General features: G+C 35.9%; 2 protein-coding genes across 5 annotated transcripts in view; both read right to left on the reverse strand.

Annotated features, from left to right (window-relative positions):
• Window positions 1-841: 841 nt before the first annotated feature.
• On the reverse strand, window positions 842-4,250 carry asb4 (ankyrin repeat and SOCS box containing 4). Of its 3 annotated transcripts, none has more exons than XM_079591582.1 (5): window positions 3,891-4,220; window positions 2,976-3,275; window positions 2,275-2,762; window positions 2,055-2,168; window positions 842-1,362 (listed from the first exon to the last, which is right to left on the reverse strand). In XM_079591582.1, exons 1-5 carry the CDS (start codon window positions 4,105-4,107, stop codon window positions 1,339-1,341), a joined length of 1,143 nt encoding a protein of 380 aa, XP_079447708.1. In that variant the 5' UTR covers window positions 4,108-4,220; the 3' UTR covers window positions 842-1,338. The 3 variants fall into 3 exon arrangements, with proteins under 3 accessions (XP_079447708.1, XP_079447707.1, XP_079447709.1); XM_079591581.1 differs by having other exon boundaries at window positions 846-1,338; window positions 3,891-4,250; XM_079591583.1 differs by having other exon boundaries at window positions 1,193-1,330.
• A 1,167-nt stretch (window positions 4,251-5,417) lies between these two features.
• Window positions 5,418-20,197, reverse strand: part of ppp1r9a (protein phosphatase 1, regulatory subunit 9A) — a 59,539-nt gene continuing 44,759 nt past the window's right edge. For both annotated transcript variants that reach the window (XM_079591907.1, XM_079591908.1), the window contains exons 11-20: window positions 19,194-19,341; window positions 16,593-16,645; window positions 15,280-15,334; window positions 15,017-15,068; window positions 14,460-14,519; window positions 13,802-13,850; window positions 11,648-11,767; window positions 10,342-10,365; window positions 9,903-10,085; window positions 5,418-8,517 (exon numbers count right to left, since the gene is read on the reverse strand). In XM_079591907.1, coding sequence (XP_079448033.1) covers window positions 8,335-8,517; window positions 9,903-10,085; window positions 10,342-10,365; window positions 11,648-11,767; window positions 13,802-13,850; window positions 14,460-14,519; window positions 15,017-15,068; window positions 15,280-15,334; window positions 16,593-16,645; window positions 19,194-19,341 — 927 coding nt within the window. In that variant the 3' untranslated portion in view covers window positions 5,418-8,334. The remainder of the gene's footprint in view (window positions 8,518-9,902; window positions 10,086-10,341; window positions 10,366-11,647; window positions 11,768-13,801; window positions 13,851-14,459; window positions 14,520-15,016; window positions 15,069-15,279; window positions 15,335-16,592; window positions 16,646-19,193; window positions 19,342-20,197) is intronic.

The following is a 20,197-nucleotide window of genomic DNA, read 5'->3' on the forward strand; positions in this document are numbered from 1 at the left end:
TCTTACGCGTTTATTCATGAATCACGTCTGGTTATATAATTACGCCAGTAGGTGGCGAAACGAGTCTTTTGTATATTTATGAGACGAGTTATGAACGGTCCATGAGTCATGGAATCCGAGGCGAACATTAAGACAAAGAAAAACAGGTAGGCCTTCTTAAAACCATAATGTTATAGCCTATATAGACAATAAACTCTTAATCCCTGCACGGAAGTGAACGCGAGTGATTCGTTCACCTAAAAGTTAGTTAAAAACTCGGGTAGGCCTACTACTAGGCTACTATTAAACATTTGTAGTTCTTGGGTAGATAAAATATTATAATCTCTATTATGTCTTGTGGCTCTTAGGAACAAAGAGTTTAAAACTGCAGTCCACAAAATGCCGAACATTCATCCAGATTAACCTTGACCTGTTACTTTTATTCACATTCTTGGATTCTATCATTTTAACTTGTCAAAAAGAAAGACCTTTAAACCCCATTTAGAGCTTAAATTAATTGAGGCCCCTCTAAAGAGGATCCATGACTATTGTGTCAGCTCTCATTATTCAGGGTTAAAGCCTGATAAGCACTTCAGTTTTTCCTTTGACCAAAGGACTAATGGCTTAGACATCTCATCCTATTCAGCTGTTATCTGTAATGTGCTGTTGGCGTACTCTGATATTATCCTCTTATGCTAAATGTGGCTTTCCTTTGTTCATTCCCCCCTCAAAAATGATCTACAGTCTTAGCAGACAAGCTTAAAACTTGACTTTCATTATAGCGCAGATAGACATGAGGCTTATGGATGAGTGCAATGCCAAATAACTTTTGAAAGTGTCGTAATTAATAGTGTAAATATATTAAATATGATTAGCATTCATATTAAATTATGCATTGTTTATATTTCATATTTATTTTTAATATTAAATATTCTTATTAAATAAATCAGAACAATTATTATTAGCTGGAAAAGAATCAAATAAAGAAAATATTTTAAAAACAAAAAGCAAGCAAGCCCTGTAGATGTACATGTAAATGAAACATCTAATGTCGCCAACACTGATCTGGAATTATGTGGAATGTCTGACAAGCAAACATGATGAATGGAGGATTTATGTAAAAGATGGTGATTTTCCAGCAGTCATAAGTCTGTAATGCAGAATATGATGTCAGTATATGATTCCAACAGGCTCCAGAAGAAGGTATTTCTTCACCGATGAAGGAAGAATGAGTCGCTGGACACCCAGTTCACAGCGTTTTGACAATGCGGCACGTATTGCACATCTGGCCAGATGCTGTAGAGTGCGTGGATTGTTGGTGCAGACGGCAAACAGAGAGTCATAGAAAGTCCTGTGCCGCTAAATGAAGAAGAAAAGAGACGGCTGAAAAAAATGGACGTATTGAATTCAAGGCTTGCAAGGGCAACAAAATACAACAGAGAAATTATTCTTTGCTCTTTTTTAGCATGTCAAGCCTGAGTAATTAGTTAGAAAATAACATGCCCTACAACTGGAAGACAATTTGCACACAAAAAAAAGTATTTGTCTCATTTTCAAGTAAAAACATCACAAAATATTGTTTTCTTTAAAACTCCAACCCAATATATATTTGGGATCAATTGTATTTTTTATGTTTTCGAAATAGGTCTCTTATGCTCACAGAGGCTGCATTTATCTGATCAAAAATACAGTAAAAAATAAAACAGTAATATTGTGAAATTTTAAATAATGTTTTCTATTATATTTTCTCTGATGTAAAGCTGAATTTTCAGCATCATGAGTCTTCAGTGTCACATGATCCTTCAGAAATTATTATGATGTTTTGATGCTCAAGAAACATTTCTCCGAAACAAGATTCCCAAAAAAGTTTTACCTTTTACAACAGCTTATTTTCGCACTATTTTTTCAATAATAGTGGTTTTATTTTAAAATATTTTTAAAATAATAATAATAATAAAACTAATATATTTTATTATGTATTTTATGATATTTCATTTTCTAATTAAATCTAATAAAAAAAAACTTATTAAATAATAATTCCATTATTTGTAGTGAATAAAAAGTTAGTTTCTGACCTCATATACAGCTTCAGGAATGGCAGCTCTCCATTTTTTAGTGTGCTTGATATGTTCATATGAATTGACCATCACCTCCACTGCCCTGGGGAATTCGTGACAGGCCTGCAACACCTACTTACCAACCAAGAACAACAATAACAACGGTAATATTTTAACATCCAACAGCTCCCAGTTGACCATCAACATATACCAAAATAATAAAAGGTGAGTGATGTACCTTGTGAAACTGTGGTGGATACACTCGGGCGGCTCCGTAGTTCAGCAGCAGCTGATAGCAGCGTTCAGGAATGGCCCACGGCCTGATCTGCGTCACCTTCAGAAGATACTGTAAAGCTGCGCATCCATTGACATCCATAGCGTTAGTCTCGGCTCCGGCCTCCAGGAACATCTGGATAAGCACGTGGTCGTAATTCCAGCACGCTTTGTGCAACACCGTCTTCTTGTCTTCCTCATATAAATATACGTTAGCGTTGTGGTCCAACAGGATCCGGCAGACAAGATGGTGGTCCGAGCTGTAGGTTCGCTCACGAATGTCCATGGCCCAGAATGCAGCAGTGATCAGAGGCGTCTCCATGTAGCCGTTGACTGCATTAATATCAGCTCCTTGAGCAATATATAAAGCCACCAGTTCAGGGATACCGAAGCGGGCCGCGGTGTGCAGAGGGGTGTCTTGGTTCTCCTCACTGGGCATGTTGACATTTGCTCCTGAAGTCAGATTAGAAGTGTTTTGTGTCCACATAATGAAAGTCAGTGAGGTCCAGTGTTGTTTTGGACCCCATTGACTTTCATTATATGGACAAACAGTTAAAATATTTTTATTTCAGTTAACACTTATTTTTTTACAAGCAACAAAAAGTTTTTGTTGTTGTTATAATTGTAGTTTTAGATGTGAAATCATAACTTTTCAAATGTACGGACCTTTGAGAATAAGATGTTTGGCACAGTCCAAAGACTCTGATGTAATGCAGTGGTGTAAAGGTGTGTGTCCACTAAGGGACATGCTGTTGATCCGTGCGCCCCATTCCAGCAGAAGTTCCACACAGTCAGCATTAGACACCGTGCAGGCCACATGTAGAGGGGTCTTCCCATTAGGTTTCCTGTTGACCGCTGCCCCGTTCTTCAGAAGGACTATGGCACTCTCCAAGGCGTTGTACATCATACACACGTGAAGACCCATCGCCCAGGATGTCTCCAATTTATAACCTGGTAGCCAATAACCTAGTGTGTTCACATATTTCATATTAAAAAAGTACACATTGGGGCTGGGAATATCCTTTTAGAAAGCAGCTTGCTAATTGGTTGCGGGTGGTATTAGGGGGCGGGGCATTTTAATTCTAGAGAGCATCTGATTAGACAAAAACCTGTGTAGTGCATGATGAGTCATCAATATTTTTTGTTTGATTTCCCAGAAGACAAAATCATACAAAAAGTGAACTTTTAGCAGTATACAACCTTATAGGTGGCCTCGAAGCTAACACACAACGCCATTCAACTAGGCTACTTATTTTTGGATGTTGTGACAAACTTCGTACAAAAAGCTTTTGATACATAAAATCACCTGTATGATTATACAACAGAACAAATTCTATATTTAAAAAAAAAAAAAGTTTTAGATTATATATAGTGCATAGCATATCACACTGCAGTAGGACACCGTTTATGTTCAAGTAGCCTTATTCAGCGTGCTTCAGTGAGGGTGATTTCATAGACTATCTTTATTTTTGTGTTACTGGTAGTCTGGCGCCACCCTGTGGCTGGATAACTAATTGCAGTCATGCAGTGCAATGATTTCTCTGGTAAAAGAGCGACTGTTGTGTTGTCATCATAAATTACCTTGCTTATACGAGGCAAGGGTCATATCGCGGTCCTCCACGTCTAACACAACGTCTATGTCGATGCTGGTGGTGCGAATGATTTTAGAAACCTCCGCGGCATCGTCGCGCGTGAGCGCTTCTAGAAAGCGTGTCTTTAAAAGCTTCTTTGCTTCCCGCCGCGACAAATCCCGGTCATCTTCCTCAGCTAAATCGAGAACTGCTCGAGGCCCGCTCATATCTCACACATACACACCGATTAATCCGCAAGAAACACTTTTTTTCAGTAAATGTTAGTGATCCCAAAAGCTTTGTGAATTCGGTGAGCGTAGCTGTGTAACACAATCGCTGGAGCCAGTCACAGTCTGACTATTAATAGACTGAGGGGAAGAGGTCAAAGCATAGCATACTAAACCGGGCAAACACTTAAGTTTACCTTTATAAAATATATAATTATTGTAGCCTACCTACCATAGTAGGCTACTATGATATCCGCCAAAATATATTTGTTATACACTCAAATATTGACAGCATTACAGAAATATTCTAAAGTCTTTGATTTCCATAACTACATCCTGCTAAAGAACAAACGTCTTCCTCTTTGCTTTCACAATTTGTTAATCCCTCCACCTTCTAGCTTGTTTAGACGGTTTTTGAAACTTTGTTTAGTTAGCACTTCTGTTAAAATGAATGGCTAATTTGTCTGCTAAATTAGTAAAATGTTTTCAGAAATATAGGCCATACTGATTACTATGATAGGCTATTACACAGTTAGGCCTACTATATTAGTTTGGGCAAAACCATGATTACAAAAGGCAAAAGTTAACCAAGGTCACACATTGGTCTTGCAACCTTGTCAAAACTGTGATATGATAACTATTGGATAGATGAAATAGGTGAATTATAGTCTTAAAGTTGCATTTATGAAAATAAACACCATAAAGCTGACATAAGATGTTCAGTATTGTTTCCACAAGTCATTAAGCAGCAACCATTTTCAGATGTGCTAACAGTAACAGTTTCTTAAGTAGGCTACTAAATCAACACATTATCATTTTTCAAAGTTTGTGTAACAAGGCTTTTCAAGTGTTTTCATATTAAAATAGGACATTTGGGGCAGGAAATATCCTTTTTAAAAAGCAGCTTGCTAATTGGTTGCAGGTGGTATTAGGGGGCGGAGCATTTTTATTCTAGACAGCCTCTGATTAGACAAAAATCTGTGTAGTGCATGATGAGTCATCAATATTTTTAGTTTTTTTTCCTGGAAGACAAAATCTTACAAACAATATTTTAGCAGTATACAAGACCTCAAAGCTAACACACAGGGACTAAAGGCCACACAACTCCTGATTGTGATTTCAGGGGATGCTGCCACAAATTGATAGGTTCATTTGAGGTCATAAATCACATGTATAATAATTTAACAACTGGACACATCTGAATCCACAAACTGCTTGCACATGAAAAACTCGACACGTTGGAATGATCTTTCATTGTAGTTCTCTGACCAAATGTGTCATTTGAAGTGTATTTACAGTCCAACATGACAAACTTTCACAAGGCTTTTAATTTTTCATGAACAAAAATAAGATAAAATTGAGTATTCTGGAAAGAATGGGTAGGCTATGGCACATTAGGTCCCTCATGCGGGTATGACAAAAGAAAATACACAGGTTAACGCTCTTTTCTCAGGCGTTGCGTGCAGCCCTGACTGAATCTGCTTTATGGTGGAAACAACAAAATAACCCACGAAAGAGAACCACATTTCTGTCCTCAAATCAGTACATGATTATCCTTGCACACAGACATATTCAAACAGACAGACCCGGTCTTCGGTCTCCTCATGGAAGTTTAAAAAAAGCTATTGCTTTAACTTTCACATACAAAAGTCAGTATATCGTAAATGGATAGGCAGGTTAGATGTGGATCTACAGCAGGCTATTTTCCAGAAAGGATTTCACAATGTTAAGACGAGCATATAAAGATATTTTCACAAGAGCATTGTGAGTTAATGAAGAAACGAATTATCGGACTTTTTGATTACAATGTAAAACTGCTTCATAAATAAAGAACGTGAACTGATTTACAAACATTTCTTTGATTGGGAACAAAAATAAATAGACTATGACAGACTTCAAATTATTAGAGATAAATAATTCAGTAAGTAACAATGAAATATAATCTTACATGGAGTCCCATTTGAGTGCTTATAATAAATCCACAGGGTCATCAGGCACTGCCTAATGTTCTCCGTACAGTGCCCAAGTACCACTGAAGCTGCCTTCGTGTTGCCATGGAAATAACCAGTAATTCAAATGTAAACATGAACATCATCGTCACAGATGGGAGAACAGCATGTTTATGTGATATGGACAGATATGACCGGGCAGTGAAAGGAACGCGGGGTTAATACTGTATACGACTCGTCAAAGCTGAATCTAAAATGCAAAAGCGACGTCTGTAGGCTACTGTGTTTTGTATACTTGCAATGGATACATAAGGGAAATGTGTTGCATAAATGTTTAAATACAACCCATAAATTGATAGAGGCTATGTTGGTTACTCTATGCAGTAAATGACATTATAAAAGACTTATTTACCACGTCACGGTGCTCTCTCTGTGAGTGTGACAAATACTGATAAAAACACAATGGGATCAAACTGAATAAAGTCTATACTGATAACATGCACTACCATTCAAAAGTGTATTCCTGTGATCAAAGCATCATTACTCCAGTCTTCAGTGTCACATGATCCTTCAGATATCATTATAATATGCTGAAACACTTATTATTATGTTTAAAACGGTATAAATGTCTTTACTGTCACTTTTGGTCAATTGAATGCATACTTGCAAGTATTAAAAAAATATTATTAACCCTAAACTTTTGAATGGTAGTGTACAGGGCTTGACATTAACTTTTTTGCTCACCAGCCACTGTGACTAGTGGTTTTCCAAAGCTACTATCCACTCAGCATTTTCACTGGCCACAATTTCCACATCGATAGATATTTTGATAATATATATCTCATAATTTGGCAGCAGGAATATTAGGCTGCTGTCACTTTAATACCTGACACACGATCCATTATACTATAACACATGCGTTTTCTTTCTCAACTGTTTACGTTCACTTAAAACATAACTGACTGTGTTTGCATGAACATTCGCCAGCTGGTTTCGTGTATCTATTCTGCGGAAAATTAGCACTGGAAGCATTTCAGATATTTCAGTATCGATATGCATCGAAAAAAATCTATATTTTTGACAACATACATTGCACTTAGTTTACTTCAGAAGTCTTTTTAAAAGACTACACTTGAAAAATGTATATATTATATAAAAAAATTCAACCCGGCAAAGTGGCTAGTACACACACGTCGCCACTGCTGAAATACACCCGCGTTTGGCAGGTTGGCGGGGGTTAATGTCAAGCCCTGGTAGTGTATATAGATAGATACAGGTCTGTTTTAAGTGCACACTTGTCATCTGCTCTACTGGATGCCGGTAAAATAGACGTGCGTTCACACAATCGTGATCCAGACTGTATCCTCAAACCATAAACCGTAAAGCACTTCGAAAGGCAGCACTTGGGTCTAACTGAGAGTCTACCTCACAGAGATGGAGAGGACTGAAGCAGGTCGCTGTGGAACAGAAGCAGCAGAGGGGCTTTTTCTTGCTTTTTTTCTTTTTAGAGTACAAGTCTCGCATCTTTGGAGAAATCCTTTAGTATCGCGTCGCCACCGCGTGACTTCCAAAGATCATTGAGGTGTCAAGCACACGGTCAGTTGTATTCGACTCGGAATACTGGCAGGTCGTTGAAGGAGATCCGAACAGTAGGTTCAAAGTATACAGTGAAATATCCACAATGAGGGTCCGTGATATCCCATTTCCCGGAATGGCTTTCTTCTCATCACAGTAAGGTTTGCGTCAGACTGTAGTGCTTCTTTTGAGTCAGTCGGAGATGAAGAGACACTCGACAGCAACACTGTCCATCACTATGACCTGTGCTTTGTCGTATTTAAAAACGTTCCGATTTCCTTGAACAAACTATCCTTGATTTGATAGAAAAATGGCACGTTAGACATATTCATATTTAGGTTGTCTGCATATGTACATTGTCTAAAGGTGCTTGTAATGCAGAGTTATTAACTGCCATGGATGAGTTATGAGCTGATATGCTCTGGTTAACATATACATATTCTCCATATGCAAATAAATAGATATCAATCAGACATAAAACACATGAAACCAAAAAAAGCAGTGATCATTCTGCTGAAAAACGAAAAAAACCTGAATATTGTTCAGTAAAAATAAAATCCATATCTGGACATTTTGGTTTCGATTCATCCAATGGCAGCTCAATAGCATTAAGCCCCTTTCGCACTGAACTTCGAGTCTCTTGAATTGCTGAACTCATCTGTACTTATAATGGTGAGATAGTAGTGAGGGTTAAAAAGTACTGTCATTCAGTGGCGCCCTCTCCTGGTCTGGAGGAGTTGCTATTTTTCTGAACCTGCTCCAGTTCCTTCTTGCGCTGCTTCTCCATTTTCTCTCTGTTTCTGCGAGCTTTTTCCATCAACAACTTCAGATCCTTCAGCTTTTTCTTAATCAGAGCCCGATCCTGAGAGGATTCTACGCCCAGAGCCTGCCAAAAACACAGGCGAACACACTTACGATATGCTCACATGGGTCTTAAGAAACTATGCTAATCTCTTTAAGATAACTTTCTCATCACTGGGAAAGCAGATGGGACATGAATTATTCTAGACATTTTAGCAAATGGCTGGAAGCAGATTTACCTAAAACATAAACATCTATTGAACACATTTATTGGACTTAAAAAAAAAAAAAAAAAAAAAACAATTAACAAAATGAATCAAAGCTTTTGTTGTAGATAATCTTAAAAATGTAGATATAATTAAATGAGTAGATAATGATGCAATGCATAACATAAAAAAATTCTAAATATGCATTTAATTAATATACAAACATTTTATATAACTCTAAATGTGCATAAATAAATAAAATTTGACCCTGAACCACAGAACCAGTCACATGGGGCAATTTTTTGAAATCATCTGAAAGCTGAATAAATAAGCTTTCCATTGATGTATGGTTTTGGTCGAAACATTGAGAAAATCTCCTTTACAGTTGTGCATTTATGTTCACGATTGTGCTGCATTCACTCACAAAAATAAGTGTTTTATATATTTACGGTAGGAAATTTACTAAATATCTTCATGGAACATGATCTTTACTTAATATCCTAATGATTGTTGGCAAAAAAAAGTATGGTTGGCTATTGCCACAAATATACCCGTGCGACTCGTGACTGGTTTTGTGATCCAGGGTCACAAATGCTGTTGAATTGTAGGGGAATATATCATGCCAGAATAAGTTTTAAAATTACCATCAGCATGTAGTGTGATCAAGATTATTTATATTTGGCATTTTATATTCATCACAGTTTTCACATGACATCACACCCTTACAGGAACAAGGCTTTCCTCCACTGCCCGCCAGTCATGTTTACCAGGTTTCTACTAACTACTAATGTAGTAAGACAGTGATCTTAAAAGACCAATTTCAATTGACACCTTATAGACGATGCATACTATATTCTTCAGGCAAGCAGATGAACCCAGAATATAAATGCAATGCGCTGTTTCTCGTAAAGCATTATAAATGCATCTCTTGCCTCATAAAGCTCAACCATATATAGCGCATTGTGTTCATATTCTGGGCTCATCTGCTCGCCGGTGTATAGTATGCATCATCATCAATAAGGTGTAAGCTGAATGTGATCACTGTTTTAGTACATTAAGGCACTTCAGGAGTTGTTTTTAGTGATTTAAATACTACAGCAGGTGCTTTATATGGATCTAAAACATTTTGTTAACATATTTTTGTTTTTCTTCTTTTGAGTGATCTAAATATCCATGACTTGATAATTGACAGACCCGTGCTGCGGTTTACGTGGCTGAAAACTATGAATAGAGACTGAATTATCCCAACAAATTCATTCCTCACCTTGAGTGCTGTGCTGTCCAGCTTCAGTAACTGCTCTCCATCCACATTCTTGGCAGTAAAAAGAGAGACATATTGTTCCAGGTTCAGACCCATGAGCCAACACGACACCTGTTGACATGTCCATTCAGTCACACTACGGTTCTGCCACTGATACGGCTTCGGAGGCGGACCGTCATCTAGAATCTGACACACACACACACACACACACTAACTTATGGCACTGGCTGGACAAAGTCATTTATGTGAGTTGGCTTCCATGAATTTTACATACTTTTCTAGAAAGCACAGTTAATATACTTTGAGGAAACAAATGGAATCCAAGAAAAAAGCATTAATAAAGAAAATTATTGTTTGGGTCACAAATGACCTGCAATGAACGCCAGAACTAAATATGAGTGTTTTAAGTGGGAAGAAGAGCCATGCTGAGACTCAAACTCACCTCATCTTCAATCATATCCACACTCTAATAAACGCAGCATAAATAACAAGAGAAACACTCAGCCTTTGCTGATCATATATAGTATACACTTTGCAGGCAGAACATTTTAGCATGCAAGTGATTATTTAGGGTGTGTTCACACTTGGCATGTTTGGTTTGAATAAAACAATGCGGTTCATGTGAATAAGTGTGAACGCTGCCATCTGGATTGTTTTCAAGCGAACTCTGGTGCGGTTCGACTAAAATATGAACGCAACAAAATCCAAAGACGTATAAACGAACCAAAACAGGATGTGATGTCACAAGATTCAACCCTAAAAAGTAGGGCTGGGTATCGATTCAGATGTTCCAATTCAATTCGCAAGCTCTGAATTCGATTCGATTTCGATTCTCGATTCAATTCCAATTCTAAATTCGATTTCGATTCCCGATTCGACTTGATGAATTTAGATTTAATACAAATCCTATATTTATTTATTTTTAAACGGTGAACATAAGTTTACGAGTGGTTAATTGATAAAAAGAAATAGAGCCACAAACCTGTATATTAAACTCTTTTTTATTTTAGGTACTCTTGGGTACATTAAAACCCACCTTCAAATGCATACAATGAATAGACAGGATTTTGATGCAAGATGAAAAATTGATAATGAAAATTAGACAAGTCAGAACAGTGGCATGCCTTGATCAATCAGGATCAGGTTATTTTATGTTTAAGATAAAACTAACATAAAATCTCACAGCATTAGGTGTAACATGGAGGCTGCGAGCCTATTAACACTGTAGGAAAACTAATACTGGCTTTTGGGTGATAGGTATAAATAAATATGGAAAAAAAAAATAGATTTTTGACAGGTCCTTTGAGAATCGATTTTGAATCGATCACATTTTAAAAACCGATTATTTTGCCCAGCCCTACTAAAAAGGTCATAGTCGATAGTCTCAATGCATACATTACAGTTCAGTACATGTGTCTACCTGCAGCAGATCTTCATTTGTTTGTGTAACGAAGGAATTCCTGCCATTGTTGTGACTCCTTTACACATTTTATAAGTTCTCAGCTGGTAAAAATACCATGTATGTTTTTTCTTCCTTTAAGTTAGGTGTTAAAAATGCCAGTGTGAACACTAAGCAAACCAGGACTAAATGTATAATTTTCGGACCAAAATAACCAAAACTAAAAGTGTGAACACACCATAATTCCGTTAGAGAATTATAAAAGAAAATCATAGAGGTTTGGAGCGACAGATTTTTCATTGTTGTATCCCTTTAAACAGAGACATCAGGTTAAATGTACAAACATCACCTCATCTGAGGAGAGCGTGAGTGTTTGCGATCGGCCAGACACCTTAACATCGGTCAGGACACCGCTGATCTCTGTGGAGCTCGTACTGCTGAGGCTGAGGTCATCAGAGACACCCGGACCCTGAACAGAGACACACACAGATACACCTGTAAGTCTGATTGACACGTTTACCCTTTTACCATGTTGATTGGCATGAATTGTTTCTCAATTACTTGAGAGGTAATTTTGCAATTATTTTGCCTTCGTTCTGATTGTTTTATTGATTGTGACAAAGGATCATCAGTGTAATTAATGTTGATTGACAGTTAAACCAATTAAGTCTCTTAAAATTTTGCTTTTGAAAACAAAATGCTTTGAGTACATTGATACAGTCACTCAAATGATGATCGTGATAATTTGTTGCTGAGTAATTGATTTGCATTTTTGAAAAGAGTCCTATTAAGCTTTTTTTTTTTTTTTACATTTGCAACTTTCTTTAGTGTGTAATGTTGCTGTTTGAGCATGAAAAAGGTCTACAAAGCACAAAGTCACTCCAAAGAGAGTTATTCTCTATATCAGTGTCACTGTTTCTGAACTCCCTGAAACGCCTCCATTGTAGTCTTGAGTTTTCTTCCGGGAACAAACACATCACAATATTCCTTATTTAAATAATTCCCGCCCAAGGCATACGCAGAATAAAGGGGCGGGGTCTGGTTGACTTGTGGTTATGGTAAGGCGCGGGACATTTCCCGTAGAAAACGTTCTAAGCAGTTGACCAATCACAACACACTGATCCAGCCGACCAATCAGAGCACATTGTGCTTTTCAGGAGGAGGGGCTTCATAGAGACAGGAACTAAACAGAGAGTTACTGACAGACTGGGAAGAGAGGAGCTGCAACAATGTAAAAATAATGTTTTTGAACATTCAAGCTTGAAAATCTATTCTAGTAGAGAGTAAAAAACAAAATCAAGGCTTTGAAAAAGGGCATTGAATGCGTTCTTTAAATGAACGTCTCTAACATCTCAAAGCCTGATTCTGAAAATACTCGGAATATTTTGGACTATTCACTATTCGGCACAGAGGTGATTCATTCAAAGCTAATTTAACGCCTAGACTCAGCATTGGTGGCTGGCCATAGTTTTCCTTCTGTCCTTCAGACATTTGCACAAAGCATTAATGCAAGATTTGATTTATTCCAAGAGCGCAGCCTGAGCAAGGTCCCTTTTTGTGAGATTCATGTACAGTAGAAGAAGAAAACATTCAAAGAAAAACATGACGGTCAGAATGCATGCAGCTAAATTAAATTCCCCGATTTCAGGTCCAAAACAGTCCAATTTAAATGTGTGAATCTCTATAATAATTAAGCAAATAAAACAGTAATGTGCAACTATGTCTACAGCTAAAAGCAAATAAACATTTTATTTTAACTGATTAAACTTGGATCTGAACAAACAAGACGTGATACAGTACCACGTAATATGAATAGGAGAAGAAGCGTGGCCAGGACAGAGATTTCTGTTCAATGTAACAAACCAGAGGGAGATTATGTCACTAAACAAGCAGTGGACATTCATATTTAAAACAACGGGTTGCAGCTTCTTTTAAACCAGCTACCAATAAAAACAAATACACTACATATATATATATATATATATGGTGTATATATATAAGGCTATTTGATTTGAATATTTGATATATTCAATATTTTAATATTTGATAAAAAAATACAGTAAAAACTGTAATATTGAGAAATATTATTACAATTTCAAATATCAGTTTTTTATTTTACTATATTATAAAATGTAATTTATTCCTGTGATCATCATCTCTCCAGTCTTCAGTGTCACATGACCCTTTAGAAATTATTCTGATATGCTGCTCAAGAAACATTTTCTTTTCTTCTTCTTCTTATTAACTGAAAGTGGTTGTGTTGCTTTATGGGGTGTGGAAGTGTTTTTTCAGGAATCTTTGATGATTAGAAATGTAAAAAGAACAGAATTTATTTGAAATAGTAATCTTTTGCAATATTATAAATGTCTGTACAGTCACTTTAACCACTTTGCAGAATTTAATACCTCTTTGATGACCCCTAAATTTCAAATGTGTGTATATATATACGAATATATACAGTATATGTGCGTGTGTGTGAGTGTCTGTGTGACTTTTCACTCACCTTGCTCTTGCATCTTTCAGGACTGTTCTCTGCTGAAGGCCCTGTGGAGCTAAAGATAAGTTACTGGTTATTGAAGCTGTAACACTGTGGGATACGACCCTTTTGTATATATCCTCAGAGGAAATAAAAACCTTCATTTAGCCGTGCTTCTGCTGAGCAATTCTTAATCATTGATTAAGCAATTCTTTGAATCAGTGAAGACTCATTCAAATGCGAAATGTGTGTGTCTCAGTCTGGCACAGCTGAGATGTCCAACCCAGGTTAGGTGTGTATGCTCAGGAAAAACTAAAAAAGGAGAAAAAAATTGCTTGCACATTAAATCCAAGCGGAAAAGCCAAAAGGTGCATAAAAAGTTCTCAGTGAAAGAGGCGAGTACGTTTTTCAGTTCCTTTTTCATCAGTCTCCAAGGACACTTGAGCACATCTTGACCTCTTAATAAAAAAAAAATGTGGAAGTGTGGAAGCTCTTTTTCATTTTTTTCATTTTGCAGTCCAGAAGACCTCTATTTTAAGGCACAACTGGGAACGTACTTCACATTCATTAGACTTAAACTACAGTGCATTTATTCTGACACTGCTATGAAAAAGATCTCTGAAATCCTCATAATCCGGTAGGCTGCACGTTGTCACTTATATTAGGAATGTGAGGCTCTATTTACCTTTTACCAGGAGATCCTTTTAGATTCTGCTCTTTCCCGTTGCGTTTCCTCAGAGAAGATCTGAAAATATTACCAGAAGCTTGTTACATTTTCCAACAAGAGACATTAGAAATACATATATTTAAAGAAATAAAATAAAAAATTCAGCAAGGATGCATTAAATTGATCAAAAGTGACAGTACAAACATGTATAATGTTTTATTTTATATATATATATATATATATATATATATATATATATATATTTTTTTTTTTTTTACTTTAAGCAGCACAACATTGATAATAATAAAAGTATAATAATAATAAAGGTTTCTTGAGCAGCAAAACAGAATATTATAATTATTTCTGAAGGATCATGTGACACTGAATGCAAATTCATCTTTGCATTCAGCGTTTTATCGACAGTAATAATATTTATATTTATTGTAACAGTAATAATATTTCATGTTTTACTGAATTTTTGACCAAATAAAAGCAGCCTTGCATTCATTTCGGCAATTACATAAAGCTATACTGTATATTTATTCACATTTACAAATGACCAAGCACCAACGTACCCCAAGTCTAGTATTTTTTTGCCAGGTTCCTCATCTTGACTGACTGAAGAGCCTGTGGACAAATCATGCATTGAGAGGAAATCAGCATTCAACAAGATACAACATACTGTACAGATGCAATCTTCATCACTTCAGCTGTTCCTCTTGTTATATTATCATATCATTTGGGACTTCTTTCTTTATTGTGTCTCTCAGGCCTTAAGCATAATTCATTAGGCCTGTAATTGAGCCCTAATCAGGTATTAATGGTTTGGTGCGTTTACCCTCATTATCAGCCTCTGTGGCACCAGACACTCTGGAGGATTGAGACCCAGAGCCCTACAGAAACCAGAGAGAGAGAGACGGGGGTTAACATACAAGAAAGAGAGCTCTTTGCAACAATAAGCTGTTTTCTGACCCAACAGCACTTCCTTCTGTTTCTCTGCAGAGGCGTTTAATGGTTATTACAGACACCTACAACTGCTACTGTAGACACAGAGGGACTTTTGAATCTGGGAGAGAATACCATGTAACCAATGTTTTCTCAGGTAACCTGAAAACCCCTTCAGTAACAATGATTTGTCATTTGATATCACCATACAAGAATGATAATGTGTACAAATAACATGTTCTAGCTTTCCCCCTATTTTGTGATCCTATCCCACATAAGAACTACTGTCGGAAAAGAAAACCGATTCAATTACTTTTGACTTTTGACCATAAATAGAGAAAATAGCAACTATTGCCAACCATCCAACAGAAATGCATGCAACGATAAAGAGGACCTATTATGCCCTTTTATAAAGCCTTTATTTTGATTTTGTGGTCCACTAGAATAGGTTTTCATGCTTGAATGTTCAAAAGCACATTATTTTTCACATATTTGACATTGTTGCAGATCCTCTCTTTCTAGTCTGTCACTAACGTTTTTTTATTTATTTCCTTTCTCTATGAAGCCCCTCCTTCTGAAAAGCAGAGTGTGCTCTGATTGGTCGGCTGGACCAGAGAGTTGTGATTGGTCATGTCACTCCCCTTACCATAACTGCGAGTTTCAACACTGTAAAAAATGTGGCTGCGATTAGTTAAAATTTGTTGAGATAACTTAAATATCCAACTTAACCAAACTAAACTAAAGTTAACTAAACTTAGAATTTTAAGTCAAGCTTGAACACATACTTTTTAAAGTTGAAACAATGTTGGATTCTAAGTTGTGCTAAATAATCGCAGCAATTTTTTTTACAGTGTACTAACTACTGTAACTCAACCAGGCCTCATCCCCCTTTTATTATCAAGACTATACGTTTCAGGGAGTTCAGAAACAGTGACACTGATATAGAGAATAACTCACTTTGGAGTGACTTTGTGCCTAACTGCAGACCTTTTTCATGTTCAAACAGCAACATTACACACTAAAGAAAGGTGAAAATATAAAAAAAGCATAAAAGGCCCTGTTCAATGGAGTATTCTGTAACCATAGAAACCTGACACATTCTCATGAATGGTTAAATATGAGCTTAGAATTGACTTTCACTCTTTATCAGTGCATCTGGCTTAAATGCCTGAACGAGAGGTGTGTGTGTGTGTGTGTGTGTCTCACCTTCTCGTCTCTCTCAGTGTGAGTTCCACTGGCTCCTGTCAGCTCGTCCAGTTCTACCACACAAAACAGATCCATACAATTACACAATATAATACACAGAACAGCAACAAAGTAGCAAAACAGGACATTTCTTTGTTCTAGTTACAGGAAAAAGTAAGTGAACCCTTGGATTTACCATGAACTTGTGCATGAGTTGTTCATAGAATGTACACTACCGTTCAAAGGTTTGGGGTCAATAAGATTTAAAAATATATTTTTAAAGAAATTAATACTTTTATTCAGAAAGGATGCATTAAATTGATAATTTATAATGTTACATAAGATTTCAATATTAAATAAATGCTGTTCATTTTCATTTAAATTGTCTCCTAAACATATTAAGCAGAATAACTTTTTTCAACATTGATAATAATAATATTAAGAAATGTTACTTGGGCAGCAAATCAGAATATTAGAATGAAGGATCATGTGACACTGAAGACTGGAGTAATGATGCTGAAAAATTCAGCTTTGACATCACAGGAAAACATTACATTTTAAAATATATTAAAATACAAAACAGTTTGTAATAATATTTCACAATATTGCTGTTTTCGCTATATTTTGATCAATTCATTACAGCTTGGTGAGTATAAGAGACTTCTTTCAAAAACGTATTGAAAATAACTTAATGACCCTAAACTTTTGAATAGTAATGTACATGAAATCATATCATTATTTGTGTGTTGTTTGTTCAAGCTGACAGTGTTTGTCTATTGTGATTTTGGTGAAAATCAGAATAAATTTTATAATGGATCTTCATATTATTATTATTTTTTTTTTTTCTTGCAACTGAAGAATCCTTAAGCAAAAAAGGACACATAACTTGGATGCCACAATCAAATATCGGGTATTTTGGCTGATGGAAACACATAATCCTACACCAGACTACTGGCTAGTTTGTTTATACGTTGGATTGTCCTGTAGTGCCATATGCTGTTTACAGATATGTGAAAATAAATGAAACGGGCTCTTGTTGGAAACGGGGCTGAGAGGTTTCCTGCAGAAGAGCCTTTTAGTAAACCGAGCGTCCCTGCGGCAGCACTTCCTCGTAATCTGCCCCATTCAGTCACAATGCATCCAATCAGCTTTCCAGCGCTGTCCGCTCGTATCCCAGTGATCATAGTGGACTCAGAATAGGCAGATTTGAAGGGCCAGTGCACCCATTACAATTGAGTGTGTGAAGAGATGAACAGTGCTGCTTTAACTTCATTAACAAATCTCAGTTGTGTGCAGATGCAAGGTCAAAGTTCAAAGAGAGAGAGAGTGCGGGGGCCACAGAGCAAAGTGAGATACTGTCAGATAACAGCCAGAAAGTGGTCGCCGTGTTCAACTTGACACATATGAGACTATGAGGGACAGTGTGTCCATGAATATTATTCGTTCAGCTATCAATGTATTGAAAAATACAGTAACAAATTTTTACATGAATTATTATTGAATTATTCTTATCGTAATGATTATTATTACTACTGTCATGCTTAATTAGATTCTCTATTGGAATCAATGGTTCAATGGCGTTAAGAATCCGGTTTCATGTTGCCCTGTCTTGAGTTTAAAGGACTCTTAATTTGAAGTGTTTTCTTGTTCCTATTGTTTTACTTCCTGTTTAGTTGTTATTTGCCTTTTGTTTCCGTTGCAATGGTTACACTCATTAGTTTCCATAGTGATTGATTGTTCACTCCTGTTCCTTGTTTCCTGCCCTTGCTATATTGTGTTATAGTTGAAAAGGTTCTTCAGATTAATAAAATATTTTTTACACTAAGACATTTTTTTCTTATTAGACCTGTTCACTGGAAGTTTTTTTGGGAAACCAAAAATGGTTATTCTATGGCATCACTGCAAAAACCCTTTTGGAACCTTTATTTTTGTACAATACTAAAGTATAAGTGTACAATACTAAAACTAAAATAAATGAATAAAATTCTCTTATTTTAAAATGATAAATTAATAATTATCATCATCATCATGCATAATAATAAATATAAATGGAAAAAAAATATTGCATAATAATTATAAAGAATTAGAACAATGATGATTTTAGATTTTAGAGTTTATGTTTATGTCAACTTCCCAAAAATATTTATTTTATGTCAAGTATTCAAAAAACAAAAAAACAGTTTTTTGTTAACAGGTTCTGTTTATTTGAGGGAAAATATGAACTAAAATCAAAGCAAGATTTACTATATTATATCATCATCACAGTGGTTTTAACTAAAAGAAATGGAAACTTGGCTACTGGATGAATTTCACACAATGACATATTTCCACTCTGGTAGTCTCCCTTCTTATTTCCTCCCATCTTTCTGATAAGCACAGCTTTAATTGAGACTGATAAGAAAATCTGTCCTGTGTATTAATCGTGTCCTCTCACATTATGATGAGGTCCATCTGTTTCCTGCATGGTGCTTCACCTACACTATATTGGCTATTAATATTTTTAGTGCAAGTAAATTACCTGCAAATGTGTGTCCTGCTGAGCAAGTGTGTTGAAATGAGGTCTGGTTTGAGGACACTCGTCAAACATAATTTAGGTAATTAATGTGTGTGTCCGTGACTCACCCGCTCCAGTGACACTTGTCCTTGGACACTGTAAGGCCGTCAGTCTCTCAGTCAGCTGAGCTCGGCTCTCAGCGCTGTTGTTGTTGTTGTTCACCTGGATGCCATTTTGCTTCATCAGCTGCATCAGCTCTGACTCCAGGGTCACAATCTATACAAAACACACATGCAATAGTTTTATACACAATAGATATGGAATATATAAGACTCTTCTGCTCACCAAGGCTGCATTTATTTGATGAAAGTACAGTAATATTGTGAAATATTATTACAATTTAAAATGACTGGTTTCTACTTTCATTGCAACATTTCTTATTACTGTTGAAAACATTTGTACTGCTTAGTATAATTTTTATAAGATTCTTTGATGAATAGGAGGTTACATTTTTTTATTAATTTGAAATAGAAATATTTTGTAACATTATACCATTTTCTGTTACTTTAGATCCTTTTAATGCATAATGAATTTAATGAATAAATGTATTAATTTCTATTAAAACCCCCATATGAAAAAACTATTTTAATGGATATTAATGGATAATGGATAGATGGATATTACAGGTATTAATCATATTATCATTAAAGTATGTACTGTGATATTTTAAGTAATTTTATTGAAAATTTCTGATACTTATTGTCCAAATATATTATCATTCAGTGGACATCACTACAAATGATCTCTTTCCCCATCAGCGTTTTTTTTTTTTAAATGTTGCCAGCCACTGCTAGCATTTTTTATAATTTTTCCAAACATTTCATGGCCCCCAGAATATTTATATAAAAAGTATGAATATCTGAACATGCAATATATCAAAAGAAAGAACAGAGCCTCTGCTTTTAAACAAAAAAACAACATTTTATTCTGGCTTCATGCATTTATATTTTATCAACACTTGAATGTGGGTAAGTTTCATAAAAAACAGAGAAAATAGCTTTTTTCCCCTCTTTTTTTTTTGCGTAATGTGCATAAGCAATGCTTTTATCACTTGTTTCTGCTCATGTTTTGC

This window comes from Phoxinus phoxinus (genome assembly GCF_949152265.1).
Source record: "Phoxinus phoxinus genome assembly, chromosome: 19".
Classification (NCBI taxonomy): domain Eukaryota; kingdom Metazoa; phylum Chordata; class Actinopteri; order Cypriniformes; family Leuciscidae; genus Phoxinus; species Phoxinus phoxinus.